The 21,674-nt window shown below is 45.3% G+C and overlaps 2 protein-coding genes across 2 annotated transcripts in view; one reads left to right on the forward strand and one right to left on the reverse strand.

Annotated features, from left to right (window-relative positions):
* The window catches only part of SLC22A23 (solute carrier family 22 member 23), a 109,722-nt gene extending 102,157 nt beyond the window's left edge, over positions 1-7,565 (forward strand). The window contains 2 exon segments of the mRNA XM_053952189.1: positions 3,191-3,544; positions 3,657-7,565. Coding sequence (XP_053808164.1) covers positions 3,191-3,544; positions 3,657-3,726 — 424 coding nt within the window. The 3' untranslated portion in view covers positions 3,727-7,565.
* A 1,260-nt stretch (positions 7,566-8,825) lies between these two features.
* On the reverse strand, positions 8,826-14,799 carry PSMG4 (proteasome assembly chaperone 4). The gene is made up of 3 exons (XM_053947642.1): positions 14,538-14,799; positions 14,339-14,414; positions 8,826-9,085 (listed from the first exon to the last, which is right to left on the reverse strand). Exons 1-3 carry the CDS (start codon positions 14,712-14,714, stop codon positions 8,964-8,966), a joined length of 375 nt encoding a protein of 124 aa, XP_053803617.1. The 5' UTR covers positions 14,715-14,799; the 3' UTR covers positions 8,826-8,963.
* Between the last annotated feature and the right edge of the window lie 6,875 nt (positions 14,800-21,674).

Below are 21,674 nucleotides of genomic sequence, written 5' to 3' on the forward strand. Positions count from 1 at the left end.
GCTAAACAAAATATAGCATGTCCTCTCCTCATCCTCCACATACTCAGTTACTATCAAGTAGAAGATGGTTCTGGCTTTTTCTCTCAGTCTCCTGCTTTTGTGCCCACACAGCCAAAGACTGGGCAGCAATGGCTGAATTAGGGTCTTTTCCCATCAATAGCTGCCTCAAGCCAAATTTCCAGTTGTTGAGGAAACTTTCCTGTCTGACCATCCAGGAGCTACTCGGCTCATTCACATTCACACAGAGGCTCTGCACCAGTTCACAGCCTCCAAGATGACTTGGAGTCCCACCCCCCAGGGCTCAATCTGCAGCTGACACCACATCTTTCCCACCCAGCTACCTGCACTGAATGTATTCCTCAACACAGTGGGATGCAGACCTGTTTACTGGGACCTGAATAAGGCCTGGCTGCTCAAAGGTGGTGCCTGCTCCATGAGGCCAAGGGTATGCTGGTGTATTACTTGAATCTCTGGCCTAGGACTGAGTGCACAAAATGTCCCTTATGTATGGGCAGGGAAAAGCTGTGGGGGTTTTCAGGCTGACTTTGAGAAGTGGCTGAGGTGGAAAACCTGATCTGATTTCAATGCTAGCCCTGCTTTGTGCAGGAGGCTGGACCAGGAGCTCTCCCAAAGCTTCCTTTAGCCTGGGCATCTCTCTGGCTCACTTGTACTCTGAGCCATGTTGTGTGTTGACCCATTTGCTCAACGCAGACATGCTGTCTGAAGACAGGAGTAGCAATTCTCTGCTCTCCTGAGGAGTGCTGAGAAGGACAAGACCCTTCCCTTAGGATGTCAGTGAGGATGTCTTGCTGCTCTCTGGCAAAACACTGAGGCAGCAAGCAAGGAAATTCTACCCCATGAACAAGCAGGACCTTTCTGAGGACAGAATTTTAAGTTTTGCAATTTGCCCACGTTAGGACCATAAACCTCATGCAAACCATCCCTCCCCACTGTCAGTGGGCAGCAGTTGGAAAAGTGGGTGTGATTGACCATCCATGGGGCCATGCCATAGGAAAGCCCCCCCACAGCAGCCACTGGCAGGCAGAGGTGCAAGGGAGAAAGCTGGGACTCGCTGTGGGTGCCAGCAGCCCTCGCACTCCCTCTCCAGGCTCCGCTCTGCATCTGGAGTGTTTGCAGTACAGACACTGGCCCCTGCCGTGGGATTCCTTGTGCTGAGGAGGAGCAATGCCCCAAAGCACTCAGAATGTTTTTCTTTTCCACCTGCTGCCCCTTGTCACCTGCAAAAACAGTGTGAATCATGAGCGTGCTGCCTCTTTTGCCCTATAGCTGTTTTCCTGACGTGCACAGAAATAACAAAAAATTCCTGACAGTATTTTCAGTTTTCTCTTCTTTTTTTTTTTTTCTCCCTTCACATTTTCACATATACAGTGCAGTTAAACCTTAAAGAAACTCCTTTTAGGACACTTCAAAATGTATTTTCAAGCCTTCCTCTGCCGGGTTTTGATGGCTCTGGAAAAAGTAATGCCTACTCTAATTACTGACGTCATATGGAAAAACTTTCCCCCCCCCTGTAAATCTGAAGTCACTTGACCCATAAATGACAGAGCCGTCTTTGTTGTTGCCTTTTCCCGTTTTCTTTCAGCTTGCTTGATGTCCTTCTACAGCAGCATTTAAAACTCACCTCAGGTCCTTCTCAGGGGGGTTGAGATACAATTTAGCCATTGCAATCACTGATGTAAATGAGCCAGGCTTTTGTTGCTCCAGAGCCAACTTGGAGAGAGATTTGCCATGCATTTGGGACTGGTTGTGTCAATTACTCATGTGAGTGTATTAATGAAGTTGCAGGGAGGCCAGTTGCACAATAGTTGCATTCAGCTGGGTTTCTAAATTGCCATCAGAAAGCTGGCAAGTTTTTAATAAGGGCTTTTGCAGCATTTGGGGAAGTCGCTGTTGTCTGTGAAAGATGCTCTACTGAGTCTGAAGAACTGGAACATACATACGTGAATTTTTGATCCAGTCAGTGTCCCAAGAGCATCTTTTGAAACCTATGTTTGCTGTACTTCAGCTGTCAAGTAAGCAGCAGTGGATTTTGGAAAGGATTGAGTGAAGATTAGCTTTAACACTATGGCTGGCTGAGTGAATTTGGCATTTTTAGGTTTATTTGTACAGTGATTTCCAGGATGCTTAATAGTCAGGGAAACTGTTTTTCTCCCAAATATTTGACATAAAGCAGTCCATTTGCCTTCTGCAAGTGGTTTTCTGTAAGGGCCAGTTTTTGTTGATAGGAACAGTTCTGCATTGGGCCAGGAACTGAACCCCTCTGATCTGCAGAGGGTTTGGGAATAGATGGCATCTCCCTGAGGAAGTGTGTTGCCCTCACAGGCTTAGTAGGGAAGCAGGGTGCCAGTGATTAAACTCACAGGGAGGTCTCCCTCTGCAGGCAGCAGAGTCTTTGGAAAATGAAGGACGAGCTGCCACTCTTACAGATTTTTGTTAAAATGAGTGATTTAAGGATGACACTCTGCTGGCAGGAGACCTCAGTCATGTCACAGCAGGAGGGAATGGCCCACCCCAAAGAAACACCTACAGTGCCATTTCTGTTGGGGGGCAGCCAGCAGAGATAGACCCAGGATTGTGAGGTGTGCCAGGCCTCCTGCACCAGAGTCTGGAGAGATGCTGATAGGCAAGACTAGGAATTGCAAGAGAGTTTGCTTGCATAGCCAAGCATCAGGAGAGAGCACTGAACTAGCCTTTCACAAGCAGATTCTGTGCCTCTAGCTGGAGGAAGATGAGTCTATTTTCACACTTCTTTTTTTTTCTGAAAATTATGCATTTTGTTAGATCTCCAGTGTTTGAGAAGTTCCAGCCATAACATGATTTTATGTAGAAAAATATTCCAGTATTCAGTATTTGGTAAAATGGATCAAGGCAGTGGCTTGTAAAGTCTAATCTCCTGCCTCCACTGCTGAATGGTGCCAGATACTTTAGAGGCAGCCAAAATTGACTTCTGCACTTATTGCTCCTTGGTGTGTCTTGTCCAAGTGGAGAAGGGTGGCATGCTAAGCAAAATCTGGTTTTCCCTCACTGAACGTGGGACTACTTGGGACTGGGAGCACTTTAGAGCTACACACTCACATGGTAAAGCTTCTCTTCTTCATATATGGGGGCAGTTAAATGGGTGTGAAATGATACTTGAGTGTAATTATTTCCCCCCTGCTTGTGTTTGCAGGGGAGGTGGGCTGGGGCTGGTGCTGGCCAGCGCGGGCTTCGGCCGCCTGACCGCCCCCATCATGGAGCTCCACAACCAGAAGGGTTACTTCCTCCACCACGTCATCTTTGCCTGCTGCACACTCATCTGCATCATCTGCATCCTACTGCTGCCCGAGAGCAAGAACCAGAACCTGCCTGAGAACATCCCGGATGGGGAACATTACACCCGGCAGCCCCTCCTGCCGCACAAGAAGGGGGAGCAGCCCCTGCTCCTGACAAACTCTGAACTCAAGGATTACTCTGGCCTCCATGACTCAGCAGCTGTGAGTGACGGGATCTCGGAGAACACCACTGCCAACGGGATGAAGTCGATGTAACTGGGTGGATTTTTTTCTTCTCCTTTTTTTCTTTTTTAATTATTTTATTTCCCCTTCTTATATTTCTTCTCTTCCTTTTGTATTTTATTTGATGCTGTTGTGCGGGAGGAGTTGCACTTCGGGCAAAGGTGTTTTGCACAGATTTTACAAACCAGTGATGGAGCAGACACAAACTTAGAGGAATTCAACTCTGCTACTAAAGCAAATTTTGGCATCTTCAACAGTTGTGCAGATTATTCTTGAAAAGTGTTGGGGGAAAAGACTCATTTAAGAAAAGACCTGACTGGCAGTAGCCCTTCAGAACTCGTTTTTTCCTGCCATTAAATATGTATATTTATTTTGATTTATTCTCAAGAAGCACTTTATTTCCTTTTCCTTTCATAGATCACAAAAATGAAGCCATCTTTTAAGAGGTGCAGCCATTCCAAGAAAGAAACCATGGGGGGAGGGGGAGTGTTGTTTTCTGTTTTGTTTTTGTGTTTCTTTAAAGGAAAGAGGGATTCACTGCAAAGTTGAATTGACTTAGACTTGTGCAACATTCTTCTGCCTGTCTAGAAAGGCCCAGATTGCCTGCTGTGTTTGTATACACTAAAAAAGGAAAAAAAAAAAAAAAGAGAAAGCAAAGCAAAAACTGTTGTGACTCAAACTCTGACTGCATTTTAGGCAGCTTATATTTGTCTTTATAGCCCACGTGCACTTAAAAGTTACTCTCTAAATTAGTCCCTTTTTGTTTTCACTAAATGCATTGGAGAAAATCCTACCCCAACAAGCTGGTTTTTCAATAAGAATCAGCTTTCTGCATTTTAAGAATATATTCATCTATTTTAGGTGGTTGCCACTGGTCCTTAATTATAATGTAGATGATGCAAATGATTTGACTAATGATGCAAAAATGAGTTTTGTCTAGAATGGTTATAATTATCAGGAGGCCCAGGATCTCTGACTGCTCCAGGAAAAAAGCACAGACCAGCAGTGACAAATAATAAGGAGCATGGGCAATGATCTATACCTTTATTCCAAAAGGCAGCATAGCTGGAATTTCTGCTCCTGGGAAATGAGTGTCCTGGTATTTATTGTCTTAAATGTTTTTAGAATCAGGGTTTGGGCTTTCAATTTAAGTGGAAAAAACTGCTTAAATGACTGTTGGAAAGGAATTAATTAGTAGCCTGTGAATAATGACTTACTGAACTGTCTTGGGCTCTTATGTGTTCTGGTTCTGACCCAAGAATATACAATGAACTCACCCTTATTCCCCCACTTTCCCAACTGCTCTTGTAAGATTTTAGTTCAGGAAAAAAAGTTTACTTAAATTTTATTAATTCTACACAAAGTGAACATCCAGTTTACCTCCTGCTGTGCAGATGGCACTTTGATAGTGGCCACTTGACTTCTCTCCTCCAGCCCCCAAACTATTTCCTTTGGCCATTGGCTTTTGGTTCTCACTCAAACGTGAGGATCTAGTTCAATGCAAGGACCTTGTAAACAGCTTTCTTGAATTGTAGTTAACTCTCCCCTCTCTCCCTCCCTCTTGTCCTTTCCCACTCAGGCCATCCATTTGTGATTGCTCGGTAGTGCAGACATTCAAGCAGAGAAGCAGGATGTCAGTGTTGTACTGAGTGTCCGTATGATTCCCACTTTGTTTGATGTACATCTTGCGTTCGTATGCAGGGAAAGTGCTCATTTGCACTCTCCTCCTCTACCTTCCCTCCCCCTTCCTCCCTTGCTGTATATATTGTCGATTAACTGCTGTACCTAACAATTTCCATCCTCCATTAGGCTGCCGATGTCCTCTTACAGTTCCTAATAAATCAAAGAGCCATGCTTCCCGGCAGGCCATGCAGTAAAGTAGCACAGCCTCAGACGCTGACGGATGCAAGGGGACAGGCAGACCTACAGAAGCAACAGAGGTGGTTGTGTTCAGAGTAACAATGTTGTCCTAAAGCTGCTAATTTTTACAGAGGATGATGTGGACATTTGGGTTCTTCTTGAGCCTGGTAAGAAACACTGGACCAGTTGATGGTAGTTTTGCCCAGGGTTAAACTACTGGTTTTTTTCACCTTTGCTAAACTTGCTGTGACAGCAAGAGCCTGATCTTCCTTACACTCAAGTTTTATTGTTAGGCTTGAGTGCGGCTGTTTCTTTTTGTTCTGTGCCGAGACCTTTGCAGTCTGTGTTCACCTGAGGAAAGAACCCAGCCCTTCCCCACTCGTGCAGTATTCACACACCAAATTTGTGCAGTACCTTTTGCCTTCAATGTGAGATGCTCGTTGCAAGCCACACATGTTCGGGGGACGAAAGAAATGGGTTCACAACAAAAAGCTGAAGAAGCAAAGCAAGGCTTCAGGGAAGAGAAAAAGGGCCTGAGAGAGGAGAAGGTGCAAGCGCAGAGGCAGAAAGCAGCACCCTGCCATCCATCGTGCTGTGGAGCCAGTGGCTCCTTCCTTCATGGTCTTCTTCATGGCCCTTGTGCTCAAGCTGTGGTACAGCTCTTGCAGACCATCCACAGGCCTGTAAACCTGGCTGCTTCCAGCACTGTCAGTGGTCCTGGTGAGCTCACCGCTGTTGTCCACAGCGCTTTATCGTTTCCTATTCTGGTGGTTGCTCTCCGATGACAGACAGGCACAGGGAAAAGAATACTTGTTTAAACATATCAACATTTAGATAATAAATACATTAGATGACAGGAAAATGCAGCAGTGTTTTTGATTGTTTGTTTTGTTAAGAAAAAGATCTTATTAAGTTGATTTGATTTGCTGCTTTTTTGCTTGAAACCAGGTAGTCGGTACTGATCTGCAATGAAGGGAGCCCCAGCTTCTCTAGTCAGTCTGGCCCTCTGCCTCTGTCACAATAAAGTAAAAACTAACTTCTGCTTTGGCAGTTCTAGTTTTGCTCCTTTTCCTGAAAACATGAACACTTCTGTGATGATTATGTTCTTCCACACATGCTCACGGAGTTGGAAAGCTTTCACTAAACCTATCTTTTGTGGAGGAGCCAGGTACCAGGTGATGCATCAGGGCAGAAAGGAAGCATGGGGATGCTTGCCCTGCATTGTCTAGTCCTGCAGCAGGACAGGACTCTCTGCTGGGGTCCCAGCCTGCTGCACCATTGGCTCCTTGGCCATGTCTCCTCTGCAGCCATCACCAGGAAAGGCTTTTCTCAGGTGGCTCTTTCTGGCCACCACAACAGGAAAAGCAGTCCAAGCTGTCTTGTCCATTTTTGGCCTTTTTCTGTGAACCTTCAGTAACCTCTAAGCCCATCAGTAGATTTTTCTTTGGGTTTACCATTTAAGGGCTTTCTCCATCTTTGTAAGTTCAAACAAAAATGTGAAGTGACATTATGCTTGATCTTGGGGGCTTTGTCCCCCTTGTAAGGTTTCACTACTGCTTTTGTTGCTGGACACACTGCAAATGGATAACATCTGTTTGCAAGTGTTGTGTGGCCACTCTGAAAGGGGGCTGTGTGATTTACTTTTGGGTTTCACTGAGCAGGCTTTTTTTGTTGTTGTCCTTTTTAGTGGAAGTATTTTACTTAACTGTTGCCATTTCCTGGAGACAAACACTTTATTGGTCACCAAATTGGAAGCAGAAGTGCCATTAACTGAACTCTGTGAATGTCAAGTCAAGTTGCGCCTGTAGCCGGCACATAAGACAACACTATTGAGTGGGGGGACGATCTCCCCCACTGTAACTTTTTTTTTTTTTTTTTTAAGAAAAAATGGAATTACAAACCTCATTTTAAATGTATTGTGTAAACTGTTTCGGGAAAGGAGTACGGTGTGTTTTGTCTAGTGGGCGAGATCTCCCTCCCCATTTCAGTTTCTGATGAAGTTTTAAAGAATCTTGTTACTGTATGTTTTGATCATTGAATAGTCTGGTGGTGCTTCCTCATAGCACAAGCTTAAATCAAGTACTGAAAACAGTCTTACAAGCTAAATGTCTGCATGATGTTACATCTGTTGTACCTACTGAGAAGAACTTTGTATGTAAATGTACAGAATAAAACGACGATGTCCCATCAGTTTGCTCTCCCTCGTCTGGCTCCCTTGCAGTGACATCTCAAACACCCAGCAGCAGCTGATGCCTCAGCAAATAGCCCTACCCTGCTCTACAAACAGAATGAGCTGTTTGTAAACCAGGCTAATTAAAACAGCACATTGATTTGCAAGTAATTATCCTTTACAGCCAATTACAGAAGCATAGTTGACTCTGTTTCCTGGGTGGTGTAAATTAAAAATAAAATACCCTTCAACAGTTGCTTTTTGCTATTCTGATCTTGAACTGCAGCCAAGGACAGGCAGCTGTTCCCACCAGGTAAGGAGGGGCCCTGTGCACCCACACCAAATCTGAGACATTGAAGCCACTGGGTGTTCAAACCCTTTTGGACAAGAGATTCAGCAGCTGTGCCTTCTACAGCAGCAGCCTCTCAGTTACAGGTTTTAATTGCTGATTGTGGCACCACAGCAAAGTAAATTCATCAGGTGCTTAGGACAGTTGTCTAGAAGCAGCACCAGTAGTTTAGTTTTGGTTTGTATCAGAAGCTGATGCTTAAGCTCGAGTCAGGGCTCAACTGGGAATGAAAGAAATAAAAAAAAAAAATAAAAAAAAAAACACCAAAACCTGGAAAACCTGGATAGTTAACTCCTGGCTCCTGTCTCATTAAACAAAACAGCCAATGGATCTGCCTTTGAAAAGATACCCATCCTACCTGAAAGCAAGCCCAGAGATGTAGCAGCAGGATGCTTTTCACTGGTGGTCATGGTAGTAGAACTCTCTGATTTTATGTATATGCTAATTTTACAAGTGATGCTCTTCTAGCAGCCTGACTTATTGCTCAGAACTTGGCTTATGCTTTTTCCTTCTATGTAGTCCTCAGGGATGCATAAATGACCCTTTGTGAAATCCTTCTCATGTTCTAAGTGCCCAAGGGATAGGAGGAAATCCATTATTTACCACCAGTACTACAACCAAGAGGGGCTAAAAGGACAAAAGTAACACTCATGTCACAGCTTTACCATACAAAAATGTGGAGTTTCTTTATTTGAACACTAAAAGCTGCTATACTATGTTCAGTGCTACTACACAGTAGATTAATTGTACAGATAGCATTTGGAACTGATTTGCCATCAGATCCCAGTACTGTGTAGAGGCCACACACCACATGCACTTTTTCAATCATGTTCATCCATTGCAGCATCCATTTGCTATCCTACTTGGCAGGGTAGCAAAAAAAAATTTGCTTTTAGAATTCAAATTCTATTTGAAAAAAAGAAAATCCAAGTCAAGTGTAGCTATATTTAATAACAACAGCAAATTCAATCAAAATAATACAAAAGAAATATACTAATAATGTCAGTGTGAAAATTGCAATAAGTTTTTCTGAAACGAAACTTTCATCTTCTTTTACAATGATGCACAATCAGAACTTGTCTGGAAAAGCTGTCATTTCTTCTTTGATCCTGTTTTCTATGAGTAAGGTGAAATTGCTGTCTGTGTTTTGAAGATTGTAGCTGACAAATATCTGCTTTTTGGTCTTGCTGGCTAAAACACAAAACAGAATAGTCAGCCAGAGCTTATTCTTATAGTAAAGTGATTATGATATTTGAGTAAGCCTCTTAAAAAGCCACATCATGCAGATTTCTAAGATGTTCTTCACTCCTGTGGTGCTGAGTGCAGTTATAAATGAAAAGCAGAACAAGTCCCTGACCACAGGAGAGTTGGGCAATATTTTGCACATCACAGAAGTGAACAATATAAGACTGGTGATTGTCAACTAGTTGTTGACCTGACACAAGACAGCACTGGTCACTGGAGAGCCTTGTGGATATTTGGACACTTTTTAAATATCTTGCATTGTAAGTGACACCACAGACTGTACTGGACTCTTAGCACTGAAATTACGAGTTTGTAAATCTGTGCTGTGTAAAACATTAGAAGGAAAGTGCTCAAGAAAGTCATTGGGCCCAAATTAATTATTTTCATGAACCTTAAAAGGTTCATAAGCCTTAAAAGGCCCCAAAAAGCTATGCACCAGTTCTGTCTAAGCTTGCTATCAATTTTGTTTCCATTAACCTTTTTTCATACGGGGTCCATGAATGCTCCAAGGAGGAGCTGGAGAGCCTTTGCTGAACATGATGAAGCCAAGCACAAGTTCCAGGCTACTGTAATGACAAGTACCTAGAGAGAGGTGCTACAAAATTATGAGCTGCCTTCCATGACAGAGCTAATTAACAGTGACCAAAAAACTGTCCAGTGGGACAAGAAAACTTAATTATCAGAGTAGAAGAGATAACACCAAGAAGTGTTTTATAAACAAAATGCCATCCTACTTAGAGTTTACCACGGTAATATAAAAATTTTGTGGCCCTCCTTATATATTACTGAAGCTAAACTTTGTGAAAAATGTAAGCAATATACAGGAAAAAGAGGCACTAAATTTAAATTGAGTTGTGTAAAATAGAAGACAAAAAATAGTATTTGGGTCACAAGATATTCTTGTCCGGGAATGAGCTGGGAGCTAATGATCCCAGACACAAATCAGACTGTTCTGCTGAATATTCAAAAATGTCATCTGAATTTTTAACAATTCAAAACAGAAACATTTGGACGTCTAAGATTTTAATCCTTTCTAAACAGGATTTAATTTATTATTTATTTAACTAAATAGTTAAATACAGAAACTCATATATATGTATGTATAAAATGTAGTTTAAAAACTCCTTTAAGACATTTTCATTATGTAAATAATTTTTTTATTATTTTCTATCCCAACAGGTAACCAGCTTCCTGACTCAGTAAATAGAGCTGCTTCTGAAATGTAAGGATTCATTTGCCTTTTAAGACTTGGCACTACAAAATGCTGATATAATGCAGCGTGCTGCTCTGATTGCAAAAATGAGCACCTGGCACTAGATTTTTGTGGTATAAAGCAGCATGTTTTGTAAGCACTAGTGCTTCATCATCATGCCCTAAATGAATGCAATGCTAATTCTGAACTAATTAATGCCATTATCCTAGCTAACAAAACTATATAGTGCACTGCAGTGTCAAAACTCAGCTTCTTAATTATGTTTGCCTATAGAGTCTCTGGGATGCTGCTCCAGTTCCCAGAACAGTGTGAATCTGGGAGTCCCTCTGGGTTTCCTGTGCCAAGGACCTCCAGTCCCAGGGCTCTGCCCCAGCTCTGAGGGGCAGGAGGACCTTTTCTGTCCCTGCTTCCTGAGGATTCAGTTGGACATGTGCACTCCTGCGGAAAGGACAAAAGAGGGCAGATCTTATGCCTCTGTGGAAGACCATCTGCAGCTTCAGAGTAAGGCAGAAAACTGCAAAGGACAAGGCTTACCTAAAAAGCCCTCCAGCTGGTCTGCTTCCCATGCAGTCTGGTTAATAACCCCTGTTCCACTGGCTCTTCAAAGTGGAGGAAAAACATCCTTGACAGCCATTGTCCAGGATGTGCTGAGTACCAGGAGAAACTACAGCAGCACGCATCTGCTCCTACAACTTCATGTACAGAGCAAAGGCCCAAACCAAAGCTTGAAGAGGAGCCCAGCAGGAGCAGAAGAGGCAGGACAAATGTTAGACATGAGGTTGTAGACTATTTATGCTGGAAAAGAGCTGATGGAAGTGACCAGTGCCCAGCTGAGAAATATTCAAAGAAAAGGTTGAGGTGATCTTCACCAAGAGTCTGCCAGTCCCTATAGAAGGAAGACCGAAGACATGGCCCTAATCAGTACTGCAGCCCAAAGCACTGTGATTTCAGGATATGCACGTGAGGGAGGCACTAATGGACAAGAACCTTCTCAAGAATTGGCCTCCAGTATCCTACAGGAAACATTCTTAGAATTCGGGTTCATTGACTAGTGAGACACATCTTGTGCCAAAGTGATCAGGCAGGGTGGTGGGAAACAGATGTAAAAGCAGATGTAGATAGATATATATAGAAAGAGGGATGAGAATGAAGTATGTGTGTCTTCAGCAACAGAAAAAAAAAATCAGAAATAAGGAAGGAGATAGAGCCAGTACACAAAATGCAGCTGTTGTGGCTAGGACCCCTACCAAACTATCCAGAAAACAAAAGGAGAATGTGTGCACTGTGATGCACACAGCACTGAAACTCCTGCTCCAGGGCAGGAAACCTGACATTGCAGGAACACATGGCAGATGATGGAATGTGACTAGCAAGTGTAAGAAATAGAAATAGTTATGTAAAAATGGCACCGCATGCTACTCCTGCTAGTGCCTGTGGAGATAAGAAACTGCACGGAAAAAAGGGTGACAAGCATGGTGGGGACAAGAGAGGCAAGAAAAACTGCCTGCCTGAAGGTTACCACATGTCAGTATGGTTAAAAAGGCGACCTTGGAAGTACAACTACAAGTCAGACTTGGCTGTGAATAGCATCTCTGCTATTACAGATTGTGTGGGAGTAACAAGGATTTAAATTCCCAGAGAAAAACTAAACACCAATAACAGCAAATCTGCGTATTTCTAGCTGAGGTGGAGCACAGATTTCCTTACCAAGCACTTTGTGAAACAAAGATAATTGTTGATGACCTTGCAGATCCATTGGTCTCAGGATAAATAATTTTAAATTTTAAATAATTTTTTAATGTAAATATTTTTTAAAATAGATGAATAAATAAATAAATAAATAAATAAATAAATAAATAAATAAATAAATTTTGACTAAGTGACCAGGAGTTGACCTAAATTGCTGGACTGCCAAAAGCCAGCCTAAAGACTGCGGTGTGAGATTAAAAAATATGTATTTCTTTTCCTAGAAGCTCAGGTAAAGAGCAAGCACATAATTATTCAAAGCCATAAGTGTATTATTGACTTTCCCCTTTGAAGTAATGGTGGAAAAGGTTTATAGGCCTTCCCCAAAATAATATACTTTTACCAGCATCACACAAGCAAGAACAGTATATTAAAAAAATATGAAAGGAACTGACTGGCAAGGAAACCTGCAACCCAGTGGATAGATGTCATGGATACAGAGGAACATGGACCAAAAGCCTAGCTGGGCCACAATCAGCTCAGAAATGTAAGATGAAATAACAAAAGACACCTTTAGGTGTACACAAAGAAACAGAAAATAGGAAGGTACATTATAGTCCAAGGATAAAGAGTAACCTATAGACCACTACCAAGCAACAGTATCAGTCTCAGTAACAAAGTATGGGAAATCAGTAGTGCAAATAATAAAAGTACCTTAAGGGAAAAAAAGAAAAAAGGGATAAGAAAAAAGGGCAGCAAAACTGAGACAACTCACTAGGAGAAAAGTCAGGTGACTCAGGCAGCCTCTGTCCTAGAACACTGAAAGAGCTAACAGAAGAAATGGTAAGTTCTTATGAACTTCAGCTATGAAACATGTAATAAATCTTTTAAAGAGATAGCAAGCACATGTATATAAAAAACAACAAAAGAAGTATGGCAATCACTAAGATAACTTAGAACTGTCAGCTGGGCTGCAATGCTACACAGAAGACTACAGCAAGATTCAGAAGAAATTAATGACAAGGAGACCAAATTTCCATTTGGAATGAACTGGAATAGTGGAATAAACTACATTTTATCCAAAGTAAATCCTCTCTGACTACATTTTGACTGACTTCCTAAGGATAAGGCACTAATTACACATAAAGAAGTTGTGTTATACAGTACCCCATAAAATTATTACTTAAAGTAGAAAGGATTGAACTCAGTGTGTAGAGAAATTTGTGCCACCAGGGTAGACTAAAACAGTGTATATTAAAACACAAGTTACTGTGAAGAAGAAAAGATGCTAATACCGTTTTTCAAAGATTAGTCTTGTGAGCAACCCTTTTTTATATGTGGCCATGAAGGAGAAGCAGGTGTTGTAGACTCATGGAAGTGCCTGACAATACAAATTCAGGACATACTGTCTGAAACTGAGATCAGCACACAGATCATTAATAATTCTGTGGCCTTTCCATCTGAAACAGAGGAAGTAAGATGACACTGAGCAGCTCAGCATGTTGCTTTTAAAACTTGGTAACAAGCACATCAGCAGTTCACCAGTTGGAGCTGCATCAGCCACCGGTGAGTGATGATGAGTAACCAGCATGACACAGCTGTCAAAACTGTGAAGGTGATAGGATGTACTAGGCCGTGTGTTTTTAATCTTTTTAATATGGACATGGGAGTTTGCAAGCTGTCCTTACGATTCAGGATTTCGGCTATTGCAGTAGCTGTAGCACACTGCATGTGATGGAAAAGGAAGCATCCCGAGCAGTGCCCATTTGGGTCAGTCAGATCAAGCCCAGGCATCTTGTGAGACAACTCTGGGCTTCCCAGGCCAGAACTTCTTGGAATGTGGCTTCATCTTCAGGTAAAATGCACGTGCCTGGCATGACGGCCACCCCGCCCACCAGCACAGCAGTGTCACAGGTTTACAGAGAGGAGGTCACTTGAAACCCCACTCTACAGGTGCAGCATGTGCTGCCCTGCCTCACACCCAAAGCCAGGATAAAGATATCAAATAATTCACTTCTGATAGTGCCCAGCCTGCCCAAGGCCGCTGACTCAGGTGCCACAGACCCGCACACGGATGGGAAAATAAAAGTGAATCGGTGGATTGCATGGAAGCTGCCGCAAATTGCAGCAGCGCAGGCTCTGCGGCCGGGGCAGCGCACACCGCATCCCTCTGAACCCACCCGGCCCGGGCTGGTGGCTCAGGGCCACCAGAGAGGCACGGCCCGGTCCCGACCCGCGCGTTCCCGGTGGGAGGCGGCTCCCCGCACCCCCGCCCGCCCGCAGCGCGCACCCGCACCTACCCAAGCGCTGCGCCAGGCAGGAGGAGGCGGTGTCCGAGGGGTCCCCCAGGAGCGAGGCGGCCACCGGGATGCTGTCCTGCAAGCGGAGCACAGCACAGGGCACGGTTTAGTCCCGGCAGCACGGGGTAGAGGCGGCGGGGCCACCCCCCAGCGCCGCGGGGCTCCGGGGAGCGGGCGGGACGCCGGCTGCGACACTCACACGGGGGCTGCACATGGCGACGGCCAGGCTGGCGAGGGCGGGCGCGGCGCCCACCCAGAGGAAGAGCGAGTCCCGCAGCCGCATGGCGTGGAAGTGCACCCGCTGCTCGCCCAGCTGCCCGCTGAAGTCGTGCAGGGCGATGCCGCCCGCCGCTCCGCCGCCGCCCGCCGCCTCCATCGCCGCTTCTCCCGGCGCGTCCAGGCCTGAGCACGCAAGGCCCGAGCGGGAGGCTGAGCCCGGCCCGCCCCGCGGCCCCGGGGAGGCGGCGCTCGCTCCGCTCTGCCGTGCCCGCCCCGCCGGGAGGCACCGCCCCCGGCACCGGCCCTGCGCGGCCGCCGCCCCGTCCGGCTCCCGGGGGATGCACGCTTCCCACTCCCCAGGGAACACCCGCACACGCACACCGGTGCCCGCACTCCGCTCCGTGCACGCCCCTCCCCGAGCTTCCCCTCCGTCCGTGAACAGACCGCGCCAGCACGAACACGCTCCCCTGGGAGCGCGCCCCCTCCGTGCCCCCTACCCCCTGAACTTGCACTCCCCCGGTGGGTGCACACCCCCTCCATTTCCGACTATTCCCCTCCCATCCCAAAAGACACAGCCCCCTCCCGGTGCGCAGTACCCCGCCGGTGCACACCTCCAGTGTGGGAACACACCCGCAGCCCCGGTGAGCACCCACTCCGTGCACGGCTTCCCGCGGCTCACGCCTCCCCGGGCTTTGCCGCGCTCCCGCCTGGGAGAGGGATAAAGCGGAGGCAGCCGCAGGGATGGGGAAGCCCCACTAGGTGGCAGGTGACCCCTGCGTGCGGACGCGCGCCGTACCATCGATGGCTCCGGGAGTCACCTGAGAGGAGCCCCGGGGTTTCAGACGAAAGGGAAAGGGATAGCGTGGTGCTGTGCAGCCTCGGGAAGGGGGAGGAAGGTCACAGCGACCTTGGCTTCATTCAGCTGTGGAGGTTTTCGGCATTGGGGATCTACAAAGCAAGTGATTCGGGTTTTCATAGCTCTGGAGAATATGGAGCCGTGAATAATTAAAAGCCCTACTTGGAGTGTGAATTTTGTGCTCATCACTCTTTCAGCCGGAGCACACCAAAGTCGGTCATTACTGGAGAGGATTTTCAGTAACTGTACCGTCTGTTGCTGATAAGAATATTGTCGGCTCCCTGATGGCCGCGGGCCCTTTACAATTGGAAACGTGTATTTTCACGCCGCCGGCAGGGCAATCATCGCTGCACAAAGAACAAGCACTTTAAGGGTACAGATTGGCTTTTTAATCAGCATTTCCCTCTGCCTCCAGTTTCCTACATACCGCTGGAAATCAAAATTTCTATTTCTAAATGGTAAGATTTCATTGTTCCATTGAAGAAACGGGTGGAGGGAAAGGAACCCTTCATCACTTTTCTTCCCTGAGCCGCTCCAGTTCTCCTGGCATCTGCCAAAGAAAATCCTCAACCCTGTACTAATTTCTGCCCATGCTGCCGCACTGACACTAAATCCCGGGAGGCAGCTAAGCCCGGCTCAGCTGCCATATCCTGACATCCCATGGCACAGGATCAGCTTGGAGAGAGGGGGGGTTGCACACCACCTCCCTTGCCCTACATTTGTCACTTGCTTCTTGCACAAAGCATTATGGGATGTATGGTGTCAGCCCCCCACTATGTCTGTCCCCTGCCTCACTGCTGAAACAGCATCAGGCTTGTGCTGGTCCTCCCATGCCCCCGACTCTACAGCCAGTCCCAGCTCTTTCCCTCCACATGGGTTGGCCTCCCACAAGGTGAGGTACTGCAGAAGCTGAGTCTTGTGTTGGGGCTCAAAAACCTGTCCCCACAGCCTGTTGCAAACCGACACTTTGCCTGTGACAGCTATAAAAACAGTCAAATAGGTGACAAAAGCCACCTTGGAAGGGCGAGAGTGTTGGCTGCATGCACTCTGCTTATTGCAGCTGCAGGTTGACTCTGCAGCTGGTTAGGCAGGCCTGCCAGCTAAAACAGCCAGGAGCCAGGAGCATTGCAGGAATAAAATTCTAAGAACAGGATAAAATGTCTGCTGGCAGCTACACAGGTGGTGGTGGTGAGATTCCTGTGGTTAGACACCTGCAGGTGATGGAGGAATTTGCCCCAAGCTTGCTTGATCAGTGAAGAGGAAATATTAGGGCACAGTTCACCTGAGCTGCTTTAGGTCTCCCTTTTGAGAGAGAAGGAACCCCTCTTGTCTGGTTTCCATTGACTTGAAAGGAGGTGAGAGTGAACAGTAAGGCATTGCACAGCTTTGCAGACAGATTTATTTATGCAGGCAAATCCTTCTCTAAGTGTTCAGAGCCAGTTTCTTTGCTATACTGGGTCAGAGTTGGATTCTGCAATGGAGTCCTAGTGGAGGATCTGTTCTAACAGTTCCTGCTCAGTGTGTCTTCCTACAAAGTAGAAGTTTGTGTGCTGAACCTTTGTTAAAGTCATCTGCTGGACTGAAGTAAGAGTTTTCTTCGCTGGTCTTTCCACATCAGGTGCAAATGTCTGGTGTTGCTTCCGAGGCTGTCTCCTGACTTGCTTCTCCCTACAGGGAACTGCCCCTATTTCATCATGCTGTGATCTGTTCCTCTTCTCACCAGGAGTCTTCTCCAAAGTGCTTCTAACGTCCCTTATTCTAAACCCTGCAGACCTCTAAAAGTAAGTCACAGGGCTCCTCTGCACATTAGCAGATCCATGTATTCAATGCTTTTCTGTGAAATGCAGCTGCTCTCTGTAAATCATGCTAAATCCTTGTTTAAACTCAGAAAAGGAAAAACATTCATCTAGTGACTAAAATGCTGGTTAAGCATTTTTATTTGCAGTGCAGGTGTGTGAGTAGAGCTGTGCAGAACCAGACCATCAAGTGTGAAATTAATTTCTTTATTACAGCACTGCAAGGCCATGAGAATCCCTACAAAATGAGAGGAGAAAGCACTTTATATGTGTATGGACCCTCTTGCATTTCTTTTAAAATGCTCATCTTTTTTTCCCTGTGGCCTTGAAAGCAGCACCCATAAGTCTGCCTTGTTTGTCAGGTATGACGCTGCAATGAGCCTCAGGTGTAGTGACACACTAGAGAGAAAAAAATAATGACAAAGTAAACACACCTTGGCAAAAGCACTGCACGTTTATATGGATGTGTATGTATTCCTGCTCAGATGAGATCAGGGAGAGGTGATTTAAAGGTACGTACTTCTATCTACCTTGTTCTTCTCCAAAAGTTAGGTTGCCCATAAGAGTCACTAGATCCTAAACCTTGATTTTTTTACTGATCATCATCTCCCCTCCAGTACAATTTTAAGTGAGGAGTAAATCTTCTTCCTGGTAACTGAGAAGTCAAGACCCATAAAGCACAGTTATGAATTGGTATATCACTGAGAGCAGCATTTTTTTCTGATTCCAAAATGTATTCTGTGCTTTGGCTCCTGCATGAATATAGGTGAATTTGACATGCAAGAAGGCAGGTGTCATGCAAGAAGAAGTGTGTGTCAGTGAACCTCTTGTTGATGCCTAGGATATTCTAGCTTTCTTCATTTGCCATCCTTCTGCAGAGGAGTAAATGACCCTTGATAAAGCCAAGCAAAACCTTCCAGCTGCTCTGCTAAGGCTCCGTGACACCAGGCTACTCCTGCAGTAGCTGTGCTGCAGTCCCAGGCTTCCAGGGATCTACTTTGTTTGAGGCTTGGATGCTCATTGTATGCAGACTTCCATCAGTGGCATTGATGGCTGAGGGGGCTCTTTTCTCTCCCTCTACATCAAGGCACCTGAGGATCTGGAAAAAACACTTCCCCCCCTTTTTTTTTCCCTATCATTGAATGCTTTTTCTCAGCTGGATCCATCCTCTGACATAGATTGTTGTGCCACTGCTCAAAAACTTGTGCTGTCATTATAGGGAGCAGAATCAGGCAAGCAAGAAAGGGAGAAATGTCTCCGCTTACACTTTACTGTTACCATGGTTGTGAGGCTGTGGCCACCTAAACCTGTTTAAGGTGGGGCTGGCCCAGTCCTTCTTTCTCGTGCTCATCTAACATGATGATGAGTCAGTCTGGGGAATCAAACTGGTCAAAACATTTTACTGGGATCCTGGCATGGGTTGTTGGTTAGTTGTTATAGGGAGTTGCTTCTGAATCATCTAACTATGGCCATAGGGGTAACCTGAGGACTCAAAACACTTTGTCAAGTATTGATCAGCCTGAGCTGTAGTCTCAGAAATAGAGATGCAAAGAGAATCCGGGCTGGAATTTCTGAAAAAGTTGCAGGAAATGGAGGAATCAGACTTGTGAACTTGTATGAAAATCAGCTTAAGAGATCTGCAAGGGGACTGCACCAAGTTCATGCTATGAATCCTGCAATCCAAAGCACTATCAAAGCCAGCTCTCTCTGAAAAACACTAGTAAGCAGATGCAAAATACAAGAACTGCTACAACACCTCCTCATCATACATGTTGGTACCTAGGCAGGCATTGCTACAAGGAAATGAAGTTCCTGATTCCCAAAAGACTTAAGGTAACAGATTTTTTTTCCTCCCTGAGTTTGTAACCTCAGCTGTGAGGATTTCCATAGATGTGGGGTGAAGCCTGTAATGCAGGTGGCACAGCAATTCTGTCAGTTGTGATCCTCTGCACAGCGTGTTTGATTAGAAATCATTGCTATTAGGTTTTGTGCCCAGCTGACCCAGTGGCCTCCTGCAAATCCCTTCTACCCTGCTCTATTTCACTCCTCTGCAGACTAGAAGAGCACAATAACTGTTGCTGATCTCCCTGCAGCTGAACACAACTCCGTGTGACACGCAGCTTGTAAGGACCTTGGTGAGCCCAGACTAAATTTCTGCTGTTATCAAATCAGAAAGTTTCCTTTCCTTGTCATATGAGTCATTGGAGGACCTTGCCTTAGATCTGCTGGAGCATTTGAGACTTGTGGTTTTGTAGCTGCTGGACAGGAGGCACTAACACGGAGTGACTCATTGCTCCCCTTGGGGACAAGAGGTTTATGCAGTCAACTGGAAATCATATTTTGTATGCAGATAGACCACTTCATGGTGGAGAATCCCAAAGCATCTTACCAACATCAACTCCCCATAGATGTCAGCAGCTGTAGTGAGATCTGCAGGAGCAATGGGTTATTACATACCTGTGATCTGACAGGGAAGGGCACAGGTGTGAAAGGCTGATGGAACTGAGAAAGGAAGGAAAAAAACCCATAAGATAGTACTGAAAAATGTTTTCCTTTATATTGCTCAATTCAATTCCTAGATCTTATGTGACATACAACACACCTGGTGGATCCTGATATTTTTCTGTCCCTGGGTCACCTAGACCAGTGCAAGGCCAGGGCAGAGGGTATGTGGTGTCCTTGAACCAGAGGGAATGTCAGTCTGCTGCAGACTCAAGGCCTCACTTGTCTGCTCAGGCTGCAGAGAGTCACGTTCATAGTCATGGAAATTACTGATTCAACATGCAGCACTGGCAGCCACATAAACAAAGGTTTGACCGAGATTCAGGCTGCTTTGGGAGTGGAATGAAATTCCTTTTTTTGACAGATAGTTTGCTGTTGCCATGGTTATGGAACTTGCTGCACTTCTGGTCTCTTCCCCACCCCTCTGGGTACTTTCCTTCTGCTGATGCCAGGATTTCCATGAATCTTCTTTTGCTCTTTACGCTGTGCTGTGGACTTATTAGTCTCTATCACAAGACCCTTCACCTGCAGGTCTGACTGGATGTGCCTGCATACAGCTTATCCCATTCTCCAGCATGCCAGCAAGGGCCTGCCTCTCAGTCTGGTTCTCCTAACAGCCACTTTCTTTCATTACTCTTTAAAGTGGTGCCATGGCCTTTTCATTTTTCCATTTGCAAGCAAGCAAAACTAGTTGTACAAAATCAGCTTTTATTATTTTCCATCCTCTTCCCTGGGCAAGGCAGGAAGCTAACAGGCCTGGCATTGTCCCTTAGCAGCCTCCTAGTCTCCACTCAGAAGTTCCTCAGCTGAATCCAGTTTTTTCTCTTGGCTTCTCCTTCCTGCTCTGTTGAACACAGTGGTTTAACAGAAGGAGTAAGTATCTCAAACAATAGTTTGTACATAACTAGAGAGCAGCAAATGTCACCTGATCCACAAGGATATGGTTGCTTTGGCCAGGGTCTCCAAGTTCCTAGTACAGTTCTTGAAAATCATTATTTAGATCTGGTGTGTATTTTATTTCCTAGCACAAGTATGTCAAACAGCTACTGTTTGACACCTCATCGGTATATCTGATTTTACTGGTGATTACACCGGATATAACTTTTGCAAATGTCACCTCAGTGATCTGTTTCCAAATTCCTTAGTTAAAAACATTTAAAATAATAATTCATGCTTGTAGCCAAAGATGGGGGTGTTCCCTATTTGCATGACAACAGAACAGACAGAATAGTTTGGCTGTCAGAACACATTACCCTAGGAAAATGTTATCAGTCCCTTTAATGCATTTTCAAAGTATGATCCCAAGAGACTGAAACTACATCTTCAGAAAGTCTGTGTCCCACCCTTGAACAGCAGCTGAAAAATATCCTTCTCTGCTGCCTCTCAGAAAGCATGAGAAATTATCACCCTTTTCTGCTTTTGTGTTTGAAAAAGCTGGTGCCAGGCACAGTTGCTGCTATTATAGTGTTCTGAGGTGGATGGTCACCTTCCTCAGGATTGAAAGATTTGTGTACATGAAGTTAAATGTTTCTCGTGAGGCAAACGCAAATTGGTGAAAAGTATCCCTAAATCCTGTGAAGACCTGTAAATTGAAAAATGGGAGGAGAGAACAGGACAAAGGAATTAATGTAATTTGGAAGTGATATCTTTTTTTTAATGCATTCAGAATCTGAGCCAGCCTCTACACAAATCAATTGAAAAAATAGCTGCTCCTGTGAGCAGAAGATAAACCTTGTAATGATGAACCTCACTTAGCCATTGTGTAAAATGCTGCAGTGTGTGCTCAGAGGTAGTGCTGGATGGTTTGCTTAACCTACCTGCATCCCCACCTGTGCCAAGGTGAGGCCTCAGCTCATAAAACCCAGACAACTCTGCGGGCGCAGGTCGGCTCTCCCCTGCTCCCCTACAAGCGCCTATCAATCACCTACACGGATGTCCCCGAGTGACAATGTCAGTGCTGGCA

This window comes from Vidua chalybeata, chromosome 1 (genome assembly GCF_026979565.1).
Source record: "Vidua chalybeata isolate OUT-0048 chromosome 1, bVidCha1 merged haplotype, whole genome shotgun sequence".
Classification (NCBI taxonomy): Eukaryota; Metazoa; Chordata; class Aves; order Passeriformes; family Viduidae; genus Vidua; species Vidua chalybeata.